Source organism: Patagioenas fasciata, chromosome 8, assembly GCF_037038585.1.
Source record: "Patagioenas fasciata isolate bPatFas1 chromosome 8, bPatFas1.hap1, whole genome shotgun sequence".
Lineage (NCBI taxonomy): Eukaryota > Metazoa > Chordata > Aves > Columbiformes > Columbidae > Patagioenas > Patagioenas fasciata.
In genome coordinates, this window is record NC_092527.1 from 35,375,096 (window position 1) to 35,395,326 (window position 20,231).

A 20,231-nucleotide genomic window follows, 5' to 3' on the forward strand; every position below is an offset into this window, starting at 1 on the left:
GGAAAACAGGTGGTTCTGAGACTACATGTATCCAACTTTCATAAACTGCCACAGCATCAGCTTCAAAGGTGCTAAATGCAACTCACTGAAAGGAGAACCCTGCTCTGCTTTAAATCTGCTCAAATTTGAGTCAGCAGGAAACTGGCTCCAGGTTTCCCCTGAGCCATCGAGGTGAGGGTGCTGCCTCCTCACCTGTGAAAAATACTCAGGCACACCTGAGTTGCTATGGCCAAATGTTTAAGATCAGCAGTGCAGATCTCACAAAAAACTTCAAAGTAAATATTTTAGCAGGCATATGTAAGTACTTATTAAGATTTATATCACGTCTTCAGTATCCTTGACATTTTACAATAGTGTTTATTTCCTTACTTGCTAATTCAGAGAACGGGATAATCTACAACAAATTTACACATTAGAAACGAGCAAGATTCTTGGGCATGACTTCATAAATAGGACATTAACACAATAACATTCTTGTATAAACATACACAATGCTAAGTAGGAATAAAGCATTTCCTAAGGGCAGGGGAGGTGCTGTATGCCACTGTTGTGTATGCTGAAGGCAAAAGGACGGAGTTTGTCCTGTGAAGCAGCATCTGCGCTGCCTCTCCAGGATGAACACCCAGAGGAAAGAGACTGTGAATTAGGTCAGTGAATCAATGACCCTCCCATTATATCAGCCCCACACTCGTGTCAGGGCAGGGGTGATAAAACAATTTTGAAGCTAAAACAGCTCTACAAAGATCGTGGGATCTAGTCTACAAACATGGACTCTTTTTTCCCAGTGAAAATAAAACCCATGAATAGTCTGTGTATTGTGACCATTTATAAAGTCCAACATGTGGCTTGCATTCACAGTTATTAGTGCTCACATGTAAGATTACAATGAAAATAAATCCCATTATAATGAATGATTCTATTTTCACCTGGTCACTAATGGGACATAAAAATCATTCTGAGATATCATTCATAGAGACACCTAATGAAAATGTTTCCAACAAAAATCTGTAAAAATTAAATGGGGGATTTTAAAGATTCCTCCCTAATGCGAGGGAGTAGCTGTGAACAGTTTGGAGAAGGCACACACTGTAACCAGCTGCAGGCTTTTGTTATTCTGTTAAGGATGTCAGAGGCGCTCGCTTTATTCTTTCACTCATCCTTTTCCCTAAGCAGATATTCTGACCCTCAGTCCTGGCAAATCCAGCAGTACCAAAAGGTTCTCTCTGGTACCTCATTAATCGCTCCCCTGCCATGTGCTATCTTACCTGCAGATGTAATTCTTCTTGCAGGATTCTTGTAAATTCAGGCAGTTTGGTTTCTCCCTGTCCTCATATGAACACACAGGAACAATAGTCTGCCGTCTCCTTTCTGTACAGGCTACGTCTCGACAGGAGCAGAAGAGCATCCCGTAGCTGTGCTTTGGGGGAACTTTGTCAAAAAATAGCCGGAGGGCCTTATGACACTTCCGCTTGTTACAGATTTCATTAGACGTGCTGCTGGTGCAGGGGGTAATGTAAGCAGATCTGAACCTCTTGCAGGTATCATTTAGGTTACAAGCTTTTGCTGCATCCAAGCAATTGTTCCCCTTTGAAAGTACTGGCTCCACTAGAAAAAACAACACAACAGCAGTAAGAAATGCGTCACATTTATATTGTGTTTAGATGTTTTGTGTTTATTTCACTGTCAATGAGATCCTGATCATATTATTTGTTACATACAAAACTTTCAGTGCCAGAAACTGTGACCAGTCCTGTTTCTTAGAGTAATGGTTTAACGAGTGAACAAGAGCATAAACATGCGTTAAGATCAGAATGCTGGCAAATAAACGATGATTACACCAGGCAGGTTGTATTTGACCTGCTTTGTAGCAGACATGCAGGATGAACACTGGGTAAGACTTGGCCTCACTAAAAAGCTATTAAAAAATCACTGGTAAATGGGAAGCAACACATTTGGCCGACTGCACAAGAACACAGTGAGAACATGGGCTCCTAACTCTGGTTTTGTAAAGCTCTGACTTTTTTGTTTTTTCCTTTAATAGTATAAATGACACTCCGGTGTCTGGAGCAGGTAACAACATTTAAAGGTAATTTGTGAACTCTGCAGAATATAAAAGCCACATGCTTGTTACTACAGTTTTTGAAGTATAAAAACAGCCCACCCAGACAGAAAGAAAAGCAGGTGCAGCCCCATGACTGTGAGCTAAGGCCACCTGTAAACTCCATGCTTAGTTAAAGACACTTTTATAAGATCTATAGATGCCACCTGAACCCTGGAAGTTTTACGAAGTTTACAAGCACTGAGGAAGCTGATGTAGAATTAACAAGTGACTGTGAAAGAAACATTTTAAAACAATGAGTATGTCTCTCTCCCACACACACGCACACACTAGAAGGAATTATAGAAAAAAATAAACTCTGATAAAAGTTAAGACTATAACTATACATTTAATTTAGCAATATATTATCCGGATTTTAAAACCCAATAGATGCTTTGCTTAAAAACTAAGGCAACTGGCATTAGAATGCACAATTCAATTAAGAATAATCGTAATGCTGCTTTGGATATTAGGAATGCCAACATCACAGATCCAAGAAAATACATTAACTCCCCGTTGTTACAGACTTCGCAAGCTTAACAAAAATTTTGCAAATATCTGAAAGTGTGCAGCGACCTCTGAGGGGGGCTGGCCAAAGAGAAAACATCTCAAATGATATAAAACTCTAAGCTCCTCTTTAAAAAAAAAAAAATATATATATATATATATATATATTTTTTTTTTTTTTTCCTAGATCTTCCACTTTTCCCCAAAAACTCAGTCCAAGGCCCTTCTAAAATTCAGTGCCATTCTTCTCCATTCTCCTATCACTTTGCCTCCTATTCCCAGATCAGGACATCAACGTTTTATCTTTCTCCATGGTAGGAAATGATGCTGTAGCTTGGCTGATGTGCTGGACTGAGGTACCACAACTGCCTGAACTGGCTGTGCCCAAGATGGGCCTTGGTGCCCAAACACATCACCTGCCACTATCCCACCTACCTTACCTATCCAGAAATAATGCAATGTATAAGCAGCATTAGATTTGTTTTCTGCTCTAGTGATACACTGTAACTATGTTCAGTGGGCTCATACATTTAACTTTTGTACATTTAACATCCACACTCCCAAGTCCTTCCCAATCCCAGTTTCTTGCACAAAAATCTGCAACTTTTGCTTCTTCACATATTACAAAATTAGAAACATGCAACATTTGACTACAAATTAACAGAGCTAAGCATTTCTTATAATAGCAGCCTACCACAGTTTAAGCAACACCAGATGCAGAAGAGATGAGATACCCAAAATACAACCCTTTCATTAAATGGTAACATTTTTATATAAAGTGTTGTACTACATTAATATACAATGATAATCTTAACTATACAGTATATAGAATTATATGTTTAACACAAATATAATTACTATGTAATCTGCAGGGCATATAATTATGCAATATATGAATAGTACATGCTAATTACTATGTGATTGCAGAGTAATTACATGGTTATTTGTGCCTGGGAGTCAACTGCTGAATTCCACTCTTTAAAACAAGATTCTGTGGAAGAGCTCTGAATGGGGCATTTTAATACAAACAGACATCAGCTTACTGTATGATGTATCATAAAACATTGTTTAAAAGAAAATCCAAGATGTAATAAAGCATCTCTTTGCTGATAATCATACCCACATCTTCCATTAAGGGTCCAAAATGTAGTAAATGTTGATACAGAACTCAAAAGCACTGTGAATATGAACATCTCAAAAATCAAAAGGGACAGGTTAATCAATCTTTTTAAAAATAGAGCATAAGCCAACTCACTGACCACGCAAGCAGCACTGAAAATGATCTTGGATGAAAGTTCAATTAGGTGAAAATTGTTCATAAACAGTAGTTATACTCATTCATATAATTTGTATCTACCCAAGATTCAGATTCTTCTACATGTCAACTCTGACCATGGACCAGGTCTTTTGGTGTTTATTTTTCTTTCTAGAACTAACCCTGGCTGTAACTTGCCACTTGCCTTTTCTATTTTGATACATGTGTCTCCAGCTATTGCTCCTGGCATATTTATCACCACATTACACAAATTATTTCTACCTTTTAAAACCAAGCCAAAAATACAGCACATAAAAGATATGCATCAACTGAATTTGAATTAAACAAGACTGTCTGAACCAACTCTTCTCATTAATGCCAGCTTCTCCCAAGCTTTTAAATCATGTTTTAATGCAAAATTTACAATCCAGAACACACTTCATGCTTTATTTTTATTACAAAAGTACAACGTAATTATTCCTAAGTCCTGTGGTAACTACAAACAGTCAACAATACTGAGAATGTTTCTGAGGATTACTTACGCAGCAGTAATACATAAGGTCAACAATTCACCCTGCTTCTGTTCTGCAAAGCTTGAATTATTAAGACAGGCTGGAGTTTGGCTCTAACTAGGTACTGACTATGTTAAGAGCAAATAGATCTAACCCAGAGATACTTTTCCTGCCAGGATCCTTTGGGAAAGGTCTGTGTAAGGAGATCCTTCTTCAGTTCCCTCCTCTCTTGAGGCACTTGGATACAGATCAGGGGGCGGTCAGAGCAGAACCCTGGGAGAAGTAACGATTCCTTCCCACCACCATTTCCCCACCCAGCGCTTCCTCTCTCCCAAGCCCACTTTGCCTTGGACCCACTCTGGCAATCTCTGCCAAACCACGCAGCTCTCCACTCCTGCCAAATCGCTGCAGACTCCAAGGGAAGGTACTTCAAGGCAGGTGGTAAGTGATGCCTCATGCCCATGTCCAAGGCGCTGGTTCCCAGCCACAGCAGAGCAGATCTGCAAACACCAGGATGTCCATCAGAAGTCACCAGCAACTGCAGTAGCAGCTCCCAACATCTATAGGGTTAGGATACCTAAAAAACGTCCTCCTACCAGGCAGTTTGCTGTACACTATGCACAAAAACTCTGGGACGGCAATAATTAGCTCACTGACACTAACTTACCTCTACGTGGATCACCAGTTAACAGCTCTTCTCCTGCACATGTAACATGTTCATACCAAGTGACATGTTTTTCTGATAAATTTTACTGATGAAAAAACAGGCCCTGTGTTACCACTTGGACATTTATCTCCTGAACCCGCACGACCCTGGCCCAATTTTGTCACAACCGCAACAGTTCTGGACTCATGCTCCATATCACAGAAGAAAGAAGCCAGTCAAACACTCTAGTCTTCTATCCAGAGATGTTTCTAAAGTTTTAATAGGGTTTCCTCTGCCCTGTGTGATCTTCCGTATGCTTCATCCTCTTTCACAGTCTCTTCACCTTAATCTTTCATCTTCCCTGCATTTCCATTTCTATTTCATTTCTGCACCAACCAAGCCTTTGGCTGTTAACCCCACAGTGCACAAAAAGGGATTCTCAGTGGATATTGGGAGCTTCTTATTCGTGCTCCCACTAGATGGAAGGAGCAAGAGAACTATTACTTGTTCTATAACATTCTTATTAAACAGCAAAATGGACTCTTAGTGTTCAATTTTCTTGCAGCACATAAAAAGCAATTTACCGAGGCTGCCATTAAAATCACAATTACTATTTGCAAGTAATTAGCATTAGTAGTTTTTCTAGGGGTTTTAGTGAAGGGAATGCTATAAAGAGAGTGGTAAATGTTAATGTGATGAAAGGCAAAATTACAAAGTGATAGAGGTGACCACATGGGTATGGACCTACTCCAACACAGGCGCAGAATATGGCAGACAGGAACCAAAAACTGACCAGAATAACGAGGAGAACCACGATCCCACTTTAATAAAAGTGCTGCTATGGGGCTCATCAAAGTACTTCTGCTTTGTAAGAAGAGCAGATTAAAAAATAACGCAGACATAGGAAATATTGTCATCTGCATCTTAATGGATTCAAAAAACCTACCACCTTCCTGGACAAATTATTTCTAATCCCAAATGGCAGAGAAAAAATAAGTCATGAGACTGATACACATACATGTTATTCTGAGGTTCTAGTTGTCTTCTACTCAGCATTTAGAGAACAGTCAGATCTACTTCAAACCTTTTCCATAATCATAATAGGCAGGTGCTTTCCTTTTAAAATCAAAGCTATTACATTATCAGCTATATCCAGGGTTTTCAGGGTACCAGCAAATATGACAAGATGCATGCTAAAATTACAATTGATAGCAGCAGTAGGTACACCAGGTGGCAAGGATGTTGAGGCTGACTCCTGTGTGCAGAAGGGCACAGCCAGGGCTACAGCAACAAAAGGACCTAAACAAACAAAACTGCCTAAACTAAGACTTCAGGTTCTTGGGATAAAAGCTGGAACATTTTACATTCCTGGTCAATCTTGTAAGTCCCTGATAACACAAATTCCAAAGGTCCCTGGAATTCTTTTCTGAATACATCTACAAATCTACTTGAGGAGGTAAAGACTGTCTCCAGTCCGAGCTCTACAGAGATGAAGAACATTTACGTTGCTTATTGTGAACCAACTGACATAATTTGGAAGTGTGCATCACTCAGCTACCATGCTTTTCACAACTGCTATGCTTAAAGTCTGTTGTGAAACACCCTGGCCTTTGTTCTTATGAGGCTCCACTGGTGAATCATTAGTCAGGATCTAGAAGGCTTTGGTTCAATGCCTCCTTTGACCTGGAGACTCAGAACCACTGCTCTCATTTCCCAGAATCGTTCTCAAACCATCTCATTGTAGAGTGCTCTCAAGAACATACACAGGAAATTGTGCATATTGCAAAACACAAGAGAGAGCATGATTCTTCAGCCCAAGGATGAGAGCTCTCCCTGGGAGGTAGACTGCAGGGTTCTGGCTGGCACCCAGGAAAGGGAGTTATTTCTCTTACAAGAGCAATGACTGGAAACGAGGATTCCCTTCCTGAAGATGATTCCCTTAATTCTAAGCCTGCAGAGGCGTGATCCCCCTTGTGTTTTCTAATCCCTTCTGAAAAAAACCCATAACCCTTTCCATACCACAGCTCCTCCCCTTCCTTCCAGACCAAGCTACTGCCTAACTCATAGGGTACCCTTTCAGGCTTTGTGAAAAAGCCCTAGCAAAGAGCAGAGAGTGAAGGCATCCCACTTCTTCAAAGACTATTCTGATCACTAACTTAATGACTAAACCACCATGACATCTACTTCTAGATGCACATTAAAAGAAGTGTGTCTGTCTACTCCCAGGAACATATACGGATTGCTGTGTGGACAGATGCACCTGCCTGAGGCTGTGAATTTGGCTCTTCAGGTCCAAAGTCTTCCAAGAAATCTCAGTTTCTGTATTTCATTTTGTCCATCTTGACATTTATTGTGCAGGGTTTTTTGTTGGGGTTTGATTGTTTGTTTAATTCAGTATTCTCTGTGTACTTTATAAGGATTCTGAGCATCTTTTTAAGGATTTAGGATGTCACCTGGAAGCAGAGGCTCCTGACTTTTAGGTGGATAAATCTATTTCTTGGTCTGTTCATGGAAGTTTAATTCTACTAAGAGGGCTGCATGACCTACATGCTGCATTTTGCATTACTCAGGTTCACCACTGGATCTGGGCTCTAATACTTGGCATAACTCTTTTCTTCATTTAGTGTTAGGTCCTGCTACCTTTAGTTGACCATTTCTCAGTGCATTTCATAGACACTGTAGATAAAAATTGCAAGCGAAAACTCCTGTGTTGGATTCACGCTGATGAAAATGGGGAGAAATGATTTCTTAAGATTTCCTTTGATACTTTCAGTCTTTATTGGGGAGGAATGGGGAAAGGCTAAGCATAAAACTCAGGGGTGGCTGAGCCCTGTGGGCTGGCTCAGAGACATCTGCTCAACTTACAGGTTATGTGAGAGGAAAGTCTTATAAACCTACAGTGAACTGGTTAACATTTCCGTTCCATGAGAGCAGGGAGGGAAAGGAAACCCTGCTCCTCGGTGTTAACAACATTGTGGTCTGCTGCTGAAATTCTTTCTGTCATCACTTACACAAATATCCTGATCTATCACCTTTCATTTCTGCTACAAATCTAATGAAAGGTTATGCCAGGGTCCCTACTTTTCCACGTGGCACTGAGGACAGCAGTTTTGCATTATATTCACGCCAGTGTAGTTACATCAATTTTACTCACTAAAGTTATTTTGAATTTTCAGTAATCTGAATTCAAGAATTTGGTTCTTTAATTCTACTTTTACTTTTGCTGTCCAAGGTATCTCACATAGGAGACAGAAATGTACAAACAAAATCAGAGACTGCTAAACAAAGAAACTTCCAATTATTGCAAACTGATCCAGTCACTGTTTCTCACATTACTGCACCAATGATTTCAGTTCTACCCTAAAGAGTTTTAGGGTGTAAAGGTCATTTTAACGTATCTGCACTGCACTAGCGTTAGGGATGGATTACGCATGACTGGGACCATATACAGAATACATTTATTTTTTTTTTGAGGGAGAGATCTTAGTCATTCCATATACAATTCATGCTCTGTACTGAGTCAGAGGCTGGTTTTGTGATGTGGAAGGCTATTGCCACTGTTTCAGCTGAGTTCTTCTAATTAATTTCCCCTTAAAATATTCAAAGTGGAAATGTGTTGCTGCCTATGCTCTCATGTTACACAGTTCAGTATTTTATTATTAGCTAAATACTAAGTCAACAGAATTGAGAAAGAACTAGCACACACAGAAGTACAGAATAAACCTGTGAAAATATTCAAACCTACACGGTTGCCATGAGAAGTAATTTACTGCATGCAAGTTCTCGAGACAAAGTGAGAGACTGTTTACCAAAGTCATGCCAATTTACAGGGCAACTTTCAGCATTTCTTTTTATTACTGCAGAATTGAATTCACAACTTGTTTCCTCTTTTCCTCAGACTTGATTAATTACCGTGTTAACATAACTACTGTTCTCCTGCTTATAATGGGCTCCCTCTAAAGTGCTGCCCCAGCAAAATAAACCAGGATAAAGCTTCCAGCTCTTTGCTCCAGCACTGCAATCCTTTCTAATCTCACTATTTTTCAAATTTATATTCCATTCCAATAAAGCTTGTGTGAATATTATAGCAAATCAGATAATACAAGGTTATGACCCTCGTAATTGATCCTACAAGGTTCTTTTTTTCCTTTTTCGAGTTGACGTGGTAAAATTACATTTAGATGTGCTTGTTGACACTTGAGAATTCACTTCGTTGGTCATATAGACTGTTTCAGAGAGATCACATTACATAATGATGTATTTCTAGTGCTTTATTTCTTCTATACCTACAACCCCATTAAGCTGTAAGCAAACCTCCCGTGAGGCTGTAAGACAAGTATCAAGGGGGCAATGCTCCCATACTGCTCAGAGGGAGTACAGCTGGAGAAAGTATGCTGTGAGGATACAGGGTTAAACATTAGCTACCACTTTAAACTATTTTCAAATAAATAAAAGCAGCTTAAAATCAAAAATTTAGATTTCCATTTGTAGAAAAATAGGCATTTTAGTAAACACAGACCATGTATGCCAGCACTAGGAATCACTTATCTGTAGCAATGGTTTCTGTATCACATGACCACTGGAATAAAGTGATTAATTGGACTGTCTCAGTAAATGCGATCATTACACTTTTAATTAACCTTTTCAACCTCTTGCACCTTTTAGTTTTGTTATACATTAGATTTTTGCAGTTTTCCAGTTATTATGCTTGACTAAGCTTAAAACAATGCAGAGGTCTCTTAGAAAGATAAGATAAACAATTCAAACAGCTCTGACTGTTCCTAATAAGAAAATACCGCTGATATTGTCATCATAAGGGTAGTTATAAATCAGGTGGAGGACAGACATTCTGAACTCGGTGGCTACGTTCCCACCTAATTTTTGTTTTGGCAGCACACTGTTATTTAATGGCTCCGGGTACCAGGAAACTAGCTTTTGAAAATTCTTTCTCAACCTAGTTATAATTACTCCATATAAATCATACAATGATCAATTATAATAATCTTAGCTTCATCCATTATTTAAACTTAGCATTTGAATCTGCACAGCAGGAGTGCAGGAAATTCCAAAGTCTCTTCTCTGCTCGCTAACAATTGCTTTATTCCTGAAGTCATGCCAGTTACAGAAAAGAAGGGGCCAGATATGCTCTTAGCCATGACATCGAAACCTGAAATAACCACAGATTTCAAATGAGGACAGGTTTCTGGCTCTGAATATAGTATTTTTTTTTCTAACCACACTACCTTCCTGTTGTTGAAACTAAATTCAATGTGAGATTTTGCTTACTTCACATTGGTGCACCAAAATCAGAGGTGTTCTACAATTATACACACTGACAGCACAGTATAGTCTTACTTTAAAATGGCCTAGATCTTTCTCAAATATATATATGCATACAGACACATTTGTACACACAGGTGTATACGTACATAGAATGTTTCGATACTATTTGGCTTCATGCCTCATTTCACAAGATAAGTGCTTGTATATTTATTAATAAGCAGGAGAAATAACCCAAATGTTTTTCGTCTAACTTAAGGTGGATTTTAAGGTATGTGAGCTCAGTGTGATACTGACGATAAGTTTGATGGAAGGAGGAAAGACACTTAAATGAATTTTCACGAAAAAAATTCAAACATTTTTCAGTAAAATTTTAGAACTCTTAACTGAATTTAAAATTAGTAACAAGGATTTTTACAGCATTTTAACAATCTATATCTTTTTGTCTAGGCGAAATATTAAGGTCACTATTATTACTTTTGCACCTGGTCCTATCTCAGTCTTAGCCATGATATATGTGATGAGATGTAAACATAAGGTCTGTTTTGATGTTTAATATTTTGAAATTTTCCAATGTTATTTTAGTGTTTCAACTACACGCCAAGAATTGGTTTGTCAATAAAGTTGTATTTTTCTGGTTTACTTTTTTTTTCAAATCATTAAACAATAAAGCTGTTAAAACATATGAAGTGAACACATAAAGAATTCTTAGGACATATTAAAAAAAATAAAGTGGTGCTTTTGCATACACAGAATCACACTTTTTATCAACATCAAAAGAAAGAGTAATAGGTCAACCAAAGGGAAAAAGCTCAAAGGTGGGAATGTGAAGGCTCCAGAGGTGGATGCAGCACTCCAGGTGGGGTCTCACCAGAGCAGAGGGGCAGAATCACTTCCCTCGACCTGCTGGCCACACTCCTTTTGACGCAGCCCAAAATATGGTCAGCCTTGTGGGCTGCAAGCGCACATTGCTGGCTCATGTCCAGTCTTTCATCCACCAGCACCCCCAAGTCCTTCTCGGCCGGGCTGTTCTCAATCCCTTCATCCCCCAGTTTGTACTGATACCGGGGTTGCCCTAACCTTGGTGCAGGACCTTGCACTTGGCCTTGTTGAACCTCATGACATTCACATGGGCCCACTTCTCGCTTGAGAAGGTCCTTGTCCAGGTCCCTGTGGATGGCACCCTGTCCCTCAGGGGTGTCAACTGCACCACTCAGCTTGGTGTCATCTGCGAACTTGCTGAGGGTGCACTCAATCCCAATGTCTGTGTCATTGTTGAAGACACACGGTGGAAACTGGCACTGCTTTAGGTGGGATCTCAACATTCTCCAAAGGTCTCTTCTCACCTCAATCATCTGCCTAATCTATGCCCTAAACTGTTTTTCAGTAACTCCATGGCCTCTCCAAATAGCTACCCAGTATTCCCTATACATTCTATTAAATTTTTTTCCTGGTATCTAATCTATCACTTCCTGCAACCTAATTCCCCTATTTCCTTCCTAACTACTCTCTTCCATTTAGCAATGGCTATTTAACTTCTTGAAAACTCTCTTTCTCCCATCACTCTCTTCTTAAGCTAGTCCTACACCATCTACTAATTCTTTGTAACATAAGTCATGTTTTGTAGATATCTAAACTTATACTATTTTATTCTTGGATTTGAAAAAAAAAAATGGAGATCACCAAAAAATCCATTGACCAAGAGTACGAGTTGTACTCAGGAGATCGCTACAGACAGACAAAACCTGTTAATTCAACAGCTGCTGAAGCGTAGCTTACTCCAGCCTCAAGCAATACCAGTGTAGGTAGAGATGGTTTACACGCATTGACTGTCTACTGCATGAGTATGCTTGCTTATCTATGACAGCAGCTTGCTCCTGATGGCTATAACCTGAAAAAAAGAGTCAAAGTATATAAAACCTCAGTAGAAAAATTATCCTGCTCATTCTGTGGTATTATTCTTTTGAAGGAAAATCAAGAGAGGACAGAGGGCTGGAGAAATGATTGTGAATTGAGCCTGACAACAGCAGCTGATGAGATAAATCAGGAAACATCTGAAAGCAGAGAGTGGGGAGAGATACTCTCTCCAGCAGAAGGAGAGGAAAGCTCTACCTTCTCTAAAGCTTCTCTAAAGCTCTCCTGCAACTCCTATCAGGTAGCCACAGATGTCTCTGTGGTCATGACAAAAGTACATTAGCACAAATAAAAAAGAGACTAAAATCACAGTGAAAGCAGCAGCAATAGAAACAGGGCAGATGCTCAATTAGTGACAGCAGCAGTAGGGGTGGGGTGACGGTTGCCATCATGGCAGCAGAGAGAGCAATAGAGTCAGAGAATGGCAAAAGACACAGCAGCTGTGGAGGCACCGAATCACCCCCCCTTTTCCTGCTGGTAGTGAAAACCATTTGGGGCAGTTATCTGGCCTGTCTACCAAACAATAAGAGACTCATTCCATTAATCCACCATCAGATGCTCTCCTTTTCACCATCAGTTGGTCCCAATGCAACCCCATTGAATACAAATAAATGCACCATAATGTGAAAAGGGCAGCACCAGTAACTCTTGTTCTGCTCATGGCTTTGCTGTGGATCTTCTTCAGGAGGCTCAGGTGAGCTGCAGCCCGTGTTCCTGCTCTCTTCATCTAAAGATTCGTTACTGAGGCTTCAAATGCCAACCAGTAGAGAGATGTGTGCATTGAGGCAGGTGCACGTAATAGGACAAGGGAAATAAGGTACTATGGAAATAAGCAACTTAAATGATACTGACTTAGACATTTAATAATTATTACAACGGTCACTATCTTACTGTGTGCGCAGAAGATAAAGCAGTACAAAATGAAGGCTGTGTTTCATGTATGTCACCTACATGCAACTGGGTGTTTATTAACTTGAGATCATTATGTTATTTAATAAGCTAGACCATAATAATAATTAGACCACCATCTACTGTAAATCCCCTTTCACTTCCACTTACGCCACATACGACATGTAGCAATGGACAGAAAGCTTATTTCTGTTCTGGTCTTTGTCCTGTTCTTTGCTAATTCCTCTTCCCCGAACTAGTCTGGTTTACCTTTACTCATCTCTTATAAACATCCAGTTTCTCCTGTTTCCCACATGTAAAAATGTAGGTTTTCCTGAAAAAAGGCAAGCAGGATATCAAATTATTTTTACTTCACTGTTAACTACATAGCACTTGTGCCTTTCTTTGCGTTTCTGCCTCTATGTCTCAGCTGATCGTTATTTAGAGTCTAGTCCGAAGCCCACTGACAAGAGTATTTTGACTTCCATTTGCTTCAATAAACTCTGGATCCAGGTTTTATGCCTTAATTCATTTAAATCAACTTAAGCATTTCATTAAGTGCTATGACGAACTGAGCACCAGCTTGCACTCTTCTTGGCTTCATTTTAAAATGTAAAATACCTATGGCATGCATCGGCTTTTCTTTAGTGTTCGTGTTTACAAATACGTGAATGCACGCTTATGTAGGAGTAAAATGAAAAAACTGAGAGAAACAACTAGTGTTACACTAAAATTAATTATTCTTTCAACACTAAAGTAAAATGAATGTCCTCCTAATTAGTGAGGAATGATCCTTGCTCAGTAAAATGACTACATTATTTACATTTAAATAGTCTGTTTTATTCAGAGCCACTTCATATACACACACACTACTGAAATGCAGCCAGTTCTGGAGTGGCAAATTATATAATAGCTACCCAGCACCAGTAACACTGTCCAAGAGGCACTGGAGGGACATGGATAAGAGATGAACTAAGAGTGTCTAGCACTCCTGTAATCAAAACTATAACATTTACCAAAATAAAGGTTTTTTGTTTGTGTTTTTTGTTGTTTGGTTTTGTTTGTTTGCTTGTTTGTTTTTCTAACATTAACACTCCTGACCAGGTAAAAAGCGTTATTGCTGCCAGGAATGCAAACCATGAGATTGACATCCCAAGTCATTCTGTTGGGACACTTGTGTAGTACTGACCTAAATGGACAGTTTTGAAATAGTAATTCATGACTATTAACAATATTAATAACTTTCCCTTCATTACAGGTGCAGCCAGTACAGTGTTGCAGAGACAGCAACTGTATGGTGCACCATAGCTGTCCAGTGGTAGAGTCATTCTCTGGCACAAAACACTGATCACTGTGGGATGTGGTAACATGCAGACTAGAGCTCCCTGAACCTCCTTGGATAAATGCAGCTTGAGTTTATGACATTGCTCTGATTTTCTGTGTCACCAAAGCCATGGATGTAGGATGGGTGTGGAGTGTTTGTATTGCTAATTTCTGCCTGTAAACCTTGATGTATACCAAACTGAGCAGAAAACATTGGTGAGTCTCAGTTTCCCATTTTTCTCTACTTCTTTTTCTTGAAGAATGGATCCGGTAACACTGTTAGGAAAATCCTGGCAGAAAGTTGAAGTACTTAGAACCTGCATCCCTCACAAACAGGCTGATCAGGAGTTTCTTCTCAGTCCTGTTGGACATAGGAGATTAACAGCATCCTATGTATATTTACACCTATTTACATACTTCTTCATCCCCATCAAAACAAAAAAATAGTTTGCTTATATACACCTATTGATTAGTATCAATAGCAGTATTTTTACTTTTAAATATACTTACAAATGCATATATTTAGTTAAAAAATAGTACTCAGATCAAAGCCTGTGAGCTAAAGTAAACCTGCATCTTGAAGCTAGTGATGTTCTAAAATTATTGCGATGTATGAAAAAGACATAAAATAATAAAGAGCCCAAGCCCCCCAAACAAGGACAACAGACAGAAGCACTGAGAAGAGAATCTCAGCATTTGCTACACATGCATGTGTTTCTCAATCAGCAACAACTGCTGCTCTGCAAGGCCCTCATACAACTGTGAAACTTTCACGTCTGATTAAATGTACATCCAACACAATACTATACTTTCCTCTGCAATTCAAAAGCATGAGAAAGATTAAAAACACTATTGAAATCAACATCAAACCTTCAAATAAAATTAATCACGACTAGCTGCTAAAGCTAGAATGATGTAGAAAGGAGAGAGAGCCACAGTACAGTAGTGCACCAGTAAATAAATAAAGTACAGAAGTCCCACATATTTGACATTTGAAGAACAAAACTATCCATCAATGCCTTGGCACGGATCGATCAAACAGAATGCTACTGCCGAAAACGTAATAGTATGATGGTAATAATGTAGCCATAAAGCCTCTACTCTGTAATTGACTGCTTCCACTTCAAGCTAACATGTCTAAAAGAGTGACTAATGTTCACCTAAAGATTTCACTTGCATCGAATGACAATCAGCTTACACCTCGCACTATTCTCTGTAGAATGCTTATGCTGGGTAATTGTCAAGGGACATGAGCCAGAGGGGAAATAGTCTACTTAAATAAGGAAATTTTTATGAAGAATGGTACAATAATCTCAAAGGAAAATACACAGTTTCTCATCTGACTGTAAAACACAATGCAATACTCCAGCCAACACATTCCTCTCCTGAAGCAGAAGCATCAGGAGCGATTCCACAAATAGGTGAGAGTGGGTTTTATCTTTCAAACAGCTATTTAAACTTTCAGGAAGGTATAAAAAATACACTGTGTGCTTCCCAAAACTATGGCCTATATTCTTTGAATAAAGAGCATATTTTTGAGAATCTACAGATTGACTTTATGCTTTGGTCAGATTTTCCTTTGGTAGAGGGGGAAATAATGCAATTTCACTGAAAGTCAATAGTTAATTAGTGTTATAAAGCCAAACAGAACTATGCACTTCAATGATGTAATCTGTCTTCATAACTTACTTTTGTGATCTTACAGAGCAGACTATCTTAAAAATAGTAGGACATAACAGTTTATTTAGTTTTAATTCAAGAGACAAAAATGGGTTTAAGCATATTTTGTACTGAAAAGCCAAAGAATGTTTGTCTTTTTATTTTTTTTTTGAGGTCAGAATGAGAAATTTAAATTCGCATTGTAAGTTTCACTGCAGATAAAAATATATTTATAATTAAACTTTTTGAAACTCTCTAATGGACCATGAGAGTAAGTCAAATTGCTCTGTCGCCTTTGATATATACTTAAAGGTAATTGGCTAGTCTTAGTGATGTATTTTTAAAGAGCTACCTGTTGATTAATAATGTTTCAGTATTAATATAACCACTTTGTGTGGATCAAGAAACATCAATAGCTGAAACGCATATTTATCCACAAATGAACTGGATACAGATCTGCTACTTCAAGCCAAATGGGGTTCATTCACTTCTTATTTTACCAGAGAAATGAGACAAATGTAACAGTGAAGATTAAAGCAAAACTTGGTTTTATATTTTAGCTGCATACAATGGATGAAGTTCATATTTTTGTGCTCTTGCAGAATGTGTAAGTAAAGGACGTAAAAGCAAAACTCCCACCTGTGGGAATCTGTGACACAGTAGTTTTGTATTTTGGGGCCTTTTGCTCAAATGCCGGACAAAATGAAACGTATGGTACAAAGGGCTTTTTTTTAAAAAAATCCAGTTAAAAATGGATTAAACTAGTACATGATCTTGTAATCTAATCCACGTAGGCAGAGCTTTTACAGTCACACTCATCTCACTGTCACCCAACAGGCTCCATAAGGACAGAGAGGTTTGCTGATTTAAAGAGATATCTGAAAATAATACCCTGGCTTGCATGTGGTCACCTACCACAGAAGTATATAGCTGAACATGACAAGCTGCTTGCAGATGAAAGTTATCTACCTGAAACTACAGTGTACATTCACACACTGTATGTAAATATGTGAGAAAAAAAACTTACTTTATTTCCATAGGAAATGGCAGACAGAGAAGTGTTGTGCCTTCCTGCTGCAAACACTAATGAATAAACTCAGGAAAGCCCGATTGTCAAGTATTTTACCGAGCCGTTCAAAACCTGTATTGTGCTGTGAAATTTTAACAAGATCAGAGGAATTCAAGGCTGGAAGGATCTGTAGTGGTTATCTTGTTCATCATCCTGTGACAAGCCAAACTGAGCACATCCTTTGCAAAATATCCACCTCTATCTACCAGTGGAGGTGATGCTACAATCTCCAAGGTATTACATACAGTGCCTCTTTATTCTTAAATTTGTATTTCTTTGCCCTAATACCTAACTTAAACATCCCATGCTACAATTCAGACCAAGTGACAATTACCCTGTCATAAAGCATATTAGACTGCTTTGACATTTGTTCTTAATGAATCTGCACTGACCCTCCTTATCACCTTACATCCCCTGGATGCTTTTAAATCAATTTTTTTAATATCCTATTCTATCATCCTTCCAAGCACTGATTTGGGAACTAGATCATAAGTCCCTGGGCCACTCTTTTTCCTAGTTTTATTTTATTTATGGGAAGGGTGTGTGGGGGTGTGTATATATATATATATATATGTATATATATATATATATATATATATATATATATATAAATTTTATCTTTTTAATAAGGCAGGTACTATGTTAGTCCTTTCCCAGACCCCTGGGATCCTCTCTGTCTTCCATGAGTTCTCAAAAAACATTGCTAATGGTATAGCTACAATTTTGGCTTGATTAGTACTCTAAAATTAATTTCATCAGGCATTTGGAACATTTTCAGAAGGAAAACCCCTAACATTTCCTGTGTGTTTTTCTTCCTTTCTACTCGAGACACAATTTCACTTGAAACTAAAATGGAAATATAAACCCTTAACATTTTTGGTTTTAGTGCCAAGTCATGTGATAGAAAACATACCATATGTTACAAGTCAAGCATCTTAAAACTGCCTTCTTAAATTGCTTGTCGAGTTACGTTGAATAATTCTTAGATGATCCTTTATCAGCAGAGAACAGTTGTTCTCAAAGATAGAAATCTGTTTTTTCACCTCCAATACACACAGATCATCATGGAATAAATAGACACAGGAAGCAAGACCTCAGGTGTTGACACTCTCTGGTTGTTTTCTTGCTACTCTGGAGAAGGAAAACAAACTTTCATCCCAACTGGGAAGTTAAACCATATTTCTGGTGACTTTTTCTCAACACAGTGGCCCAGATAAGTATTATAGAAATATTCTGATAAATCACACTCTGAAACAGAGCAAAGTTGGCTAAAATTTTATCACTGTTGTTTCATTTATGATAGAACACATAAATGGATAGCCTTTCTATTCAAATTAAAGCCACCTATGGCAAAAGCAGGATCTTTCAATGTGCACTCACATCTTCAGAGCTTCAAACCCCAAGCTAATAGCAAAGTCTCCTTATTCAAATAGACCACAAAGCCACCAGGCTAGGACAGCCTATCCAGTTGCCCCATCACCCTCTTAAACTTGTATCCAACCATCAGGAGGAATAAAATAAGGACCTCTTGAATCTCAAATGCATGAAACTGCTCACTTTTCTTCCTGTTTACCCGAGCTGGAAGCTGGAACCTCTCTTAATCTCTCTTCTGGCCAAAATATGGGCAAACTATTTGAGCTAGGAAAACGGTGGCTAAGGCTACTGCTATAAAGAATGCGCTGCAGCTGAAGAAACTCAGCAAATCCAGAGTCTCAACAGTGGGAAGCAGGACAGCACCAACATGATCACTCACTGCCCACAGCAAAGACAGTACCTGAGTCATGATCCCCAGCGGTACATGGCTGTGGATCCAGCAAGTCAAGGACTACTACAATGTGAACTTTACGGTTGGATCAGTAACGGACCTTTTCATAGCATCTGTCCTCAACAAAACTAGACGACTTCTTGAGCCTTACAAATAATAGGGCCTCTTCTATCTGTTCAGGTAAGTAATGAAAACAACTGGACTAGAGGAGCTAATCAGTGCCCCAAAGCCCTATTCCCACAGAGCTGTCAGTCAGTCAGAGCCTGGGGAGCTCAAACCCACTCTCTCAGCATTTCCTAATCCATCAAATCACACTAAGGCAGTGAAGGGACAGTGCCAGAAGCATCAGTTTCCATTTCTGAAGGGATCCTGGAAGAAGTGTCAGTCTGCTCAGCATTCAGCCCCCAAGTCACAGGGAGCTGAAAAGAGATGGGATCAGAGAATACCACATCAAATCAAATGTAAACCCTCGCCTTCAGATGAGGGCCACAGCCATTAAATGATCCCCCAAGTGCAAAACTACGGAAAGCCCTGCTGTAAGTAAAAGAGATCTAGTTCCTGGATTAAGCACTTTGTTCTTCCCTAATCAGCAATTCCATTCAAGGTAAACTGAACCATTTGGATAGAGCTACTATTATGTTAGAATGGCTCTTAGACTGAGTTCCCTTCCCCACTGAGTCTACAAAAGCTTAGAATAACCTCAATAACAGGGTATCCACTCCACATTATGGTAGACCATGTAAACTGGATTCCACAGCTAGATCTCTCAGGCTTCTGAAGCAGCAAGAACAGGAAGGAAAAGCAGAAACAGCACAGTTTATTATAATAAAAAACTTGCTGTGGATCTGCATGTCCTAAAATGCAGCTACCGGTGAATCAACAAAATAATTAGCTGCTTCAACAAATACACAACTTGCATAAAATGTTTGTATTTTATTTGTTTCCTAGGCATAATTGTAAGGTCATCTTTGCATTTCTGTAAAAAAATTAAGCAAGTTTTCTAGTTTGTCTTCACCCAAATATTTCTGTAAAACTCATTAATGATCGGACTGCTTCTGGAAAAGCTCAATTTGTATGTAAAACTTCCTGCAAAGTTGTGAAGAAGTAACCTGGCACTATATCAAATGAAGTTTAACATTTTCCTACTTTCTTTTAACCAATCTCACAGGTGCTTCACATTTTGCTATATTTTTATGCAATGCAGAATTCTAAGCCGCAACGGCCCCCCAAATTCTCAATAAGTTAAGCAGATGCATAAGAAGTAATTCAAAAAACAAGCAGCAGCACTAAGAAAAAAAAAGCCATTAAACATACA

General features: G+C 38.8%; 1 protein-coding gene across 1 annotated transcript in view; it reads right to left on the bottom strand.

Annotated features, from left to right (window-relative positions):
• GFRA1 (GDNF family receptor alpha 1) overlaps positions 1-20,231 on the bottom strand; it is a 145,029-nt gene that overhangs the window by 55,150 nt on the left and 69,648 nt on the right. The window contains exon 4 of the mRNA XM_065843837.2: positions 1,266-1,605. Within this exon, the coding sequence (XP_065699909.1) occupies positions 1,266-1,605 (340 nt within the window). The remainder of the gene's footprint in view (positions 1-1,265; positions 1,606-20,231) is intronic.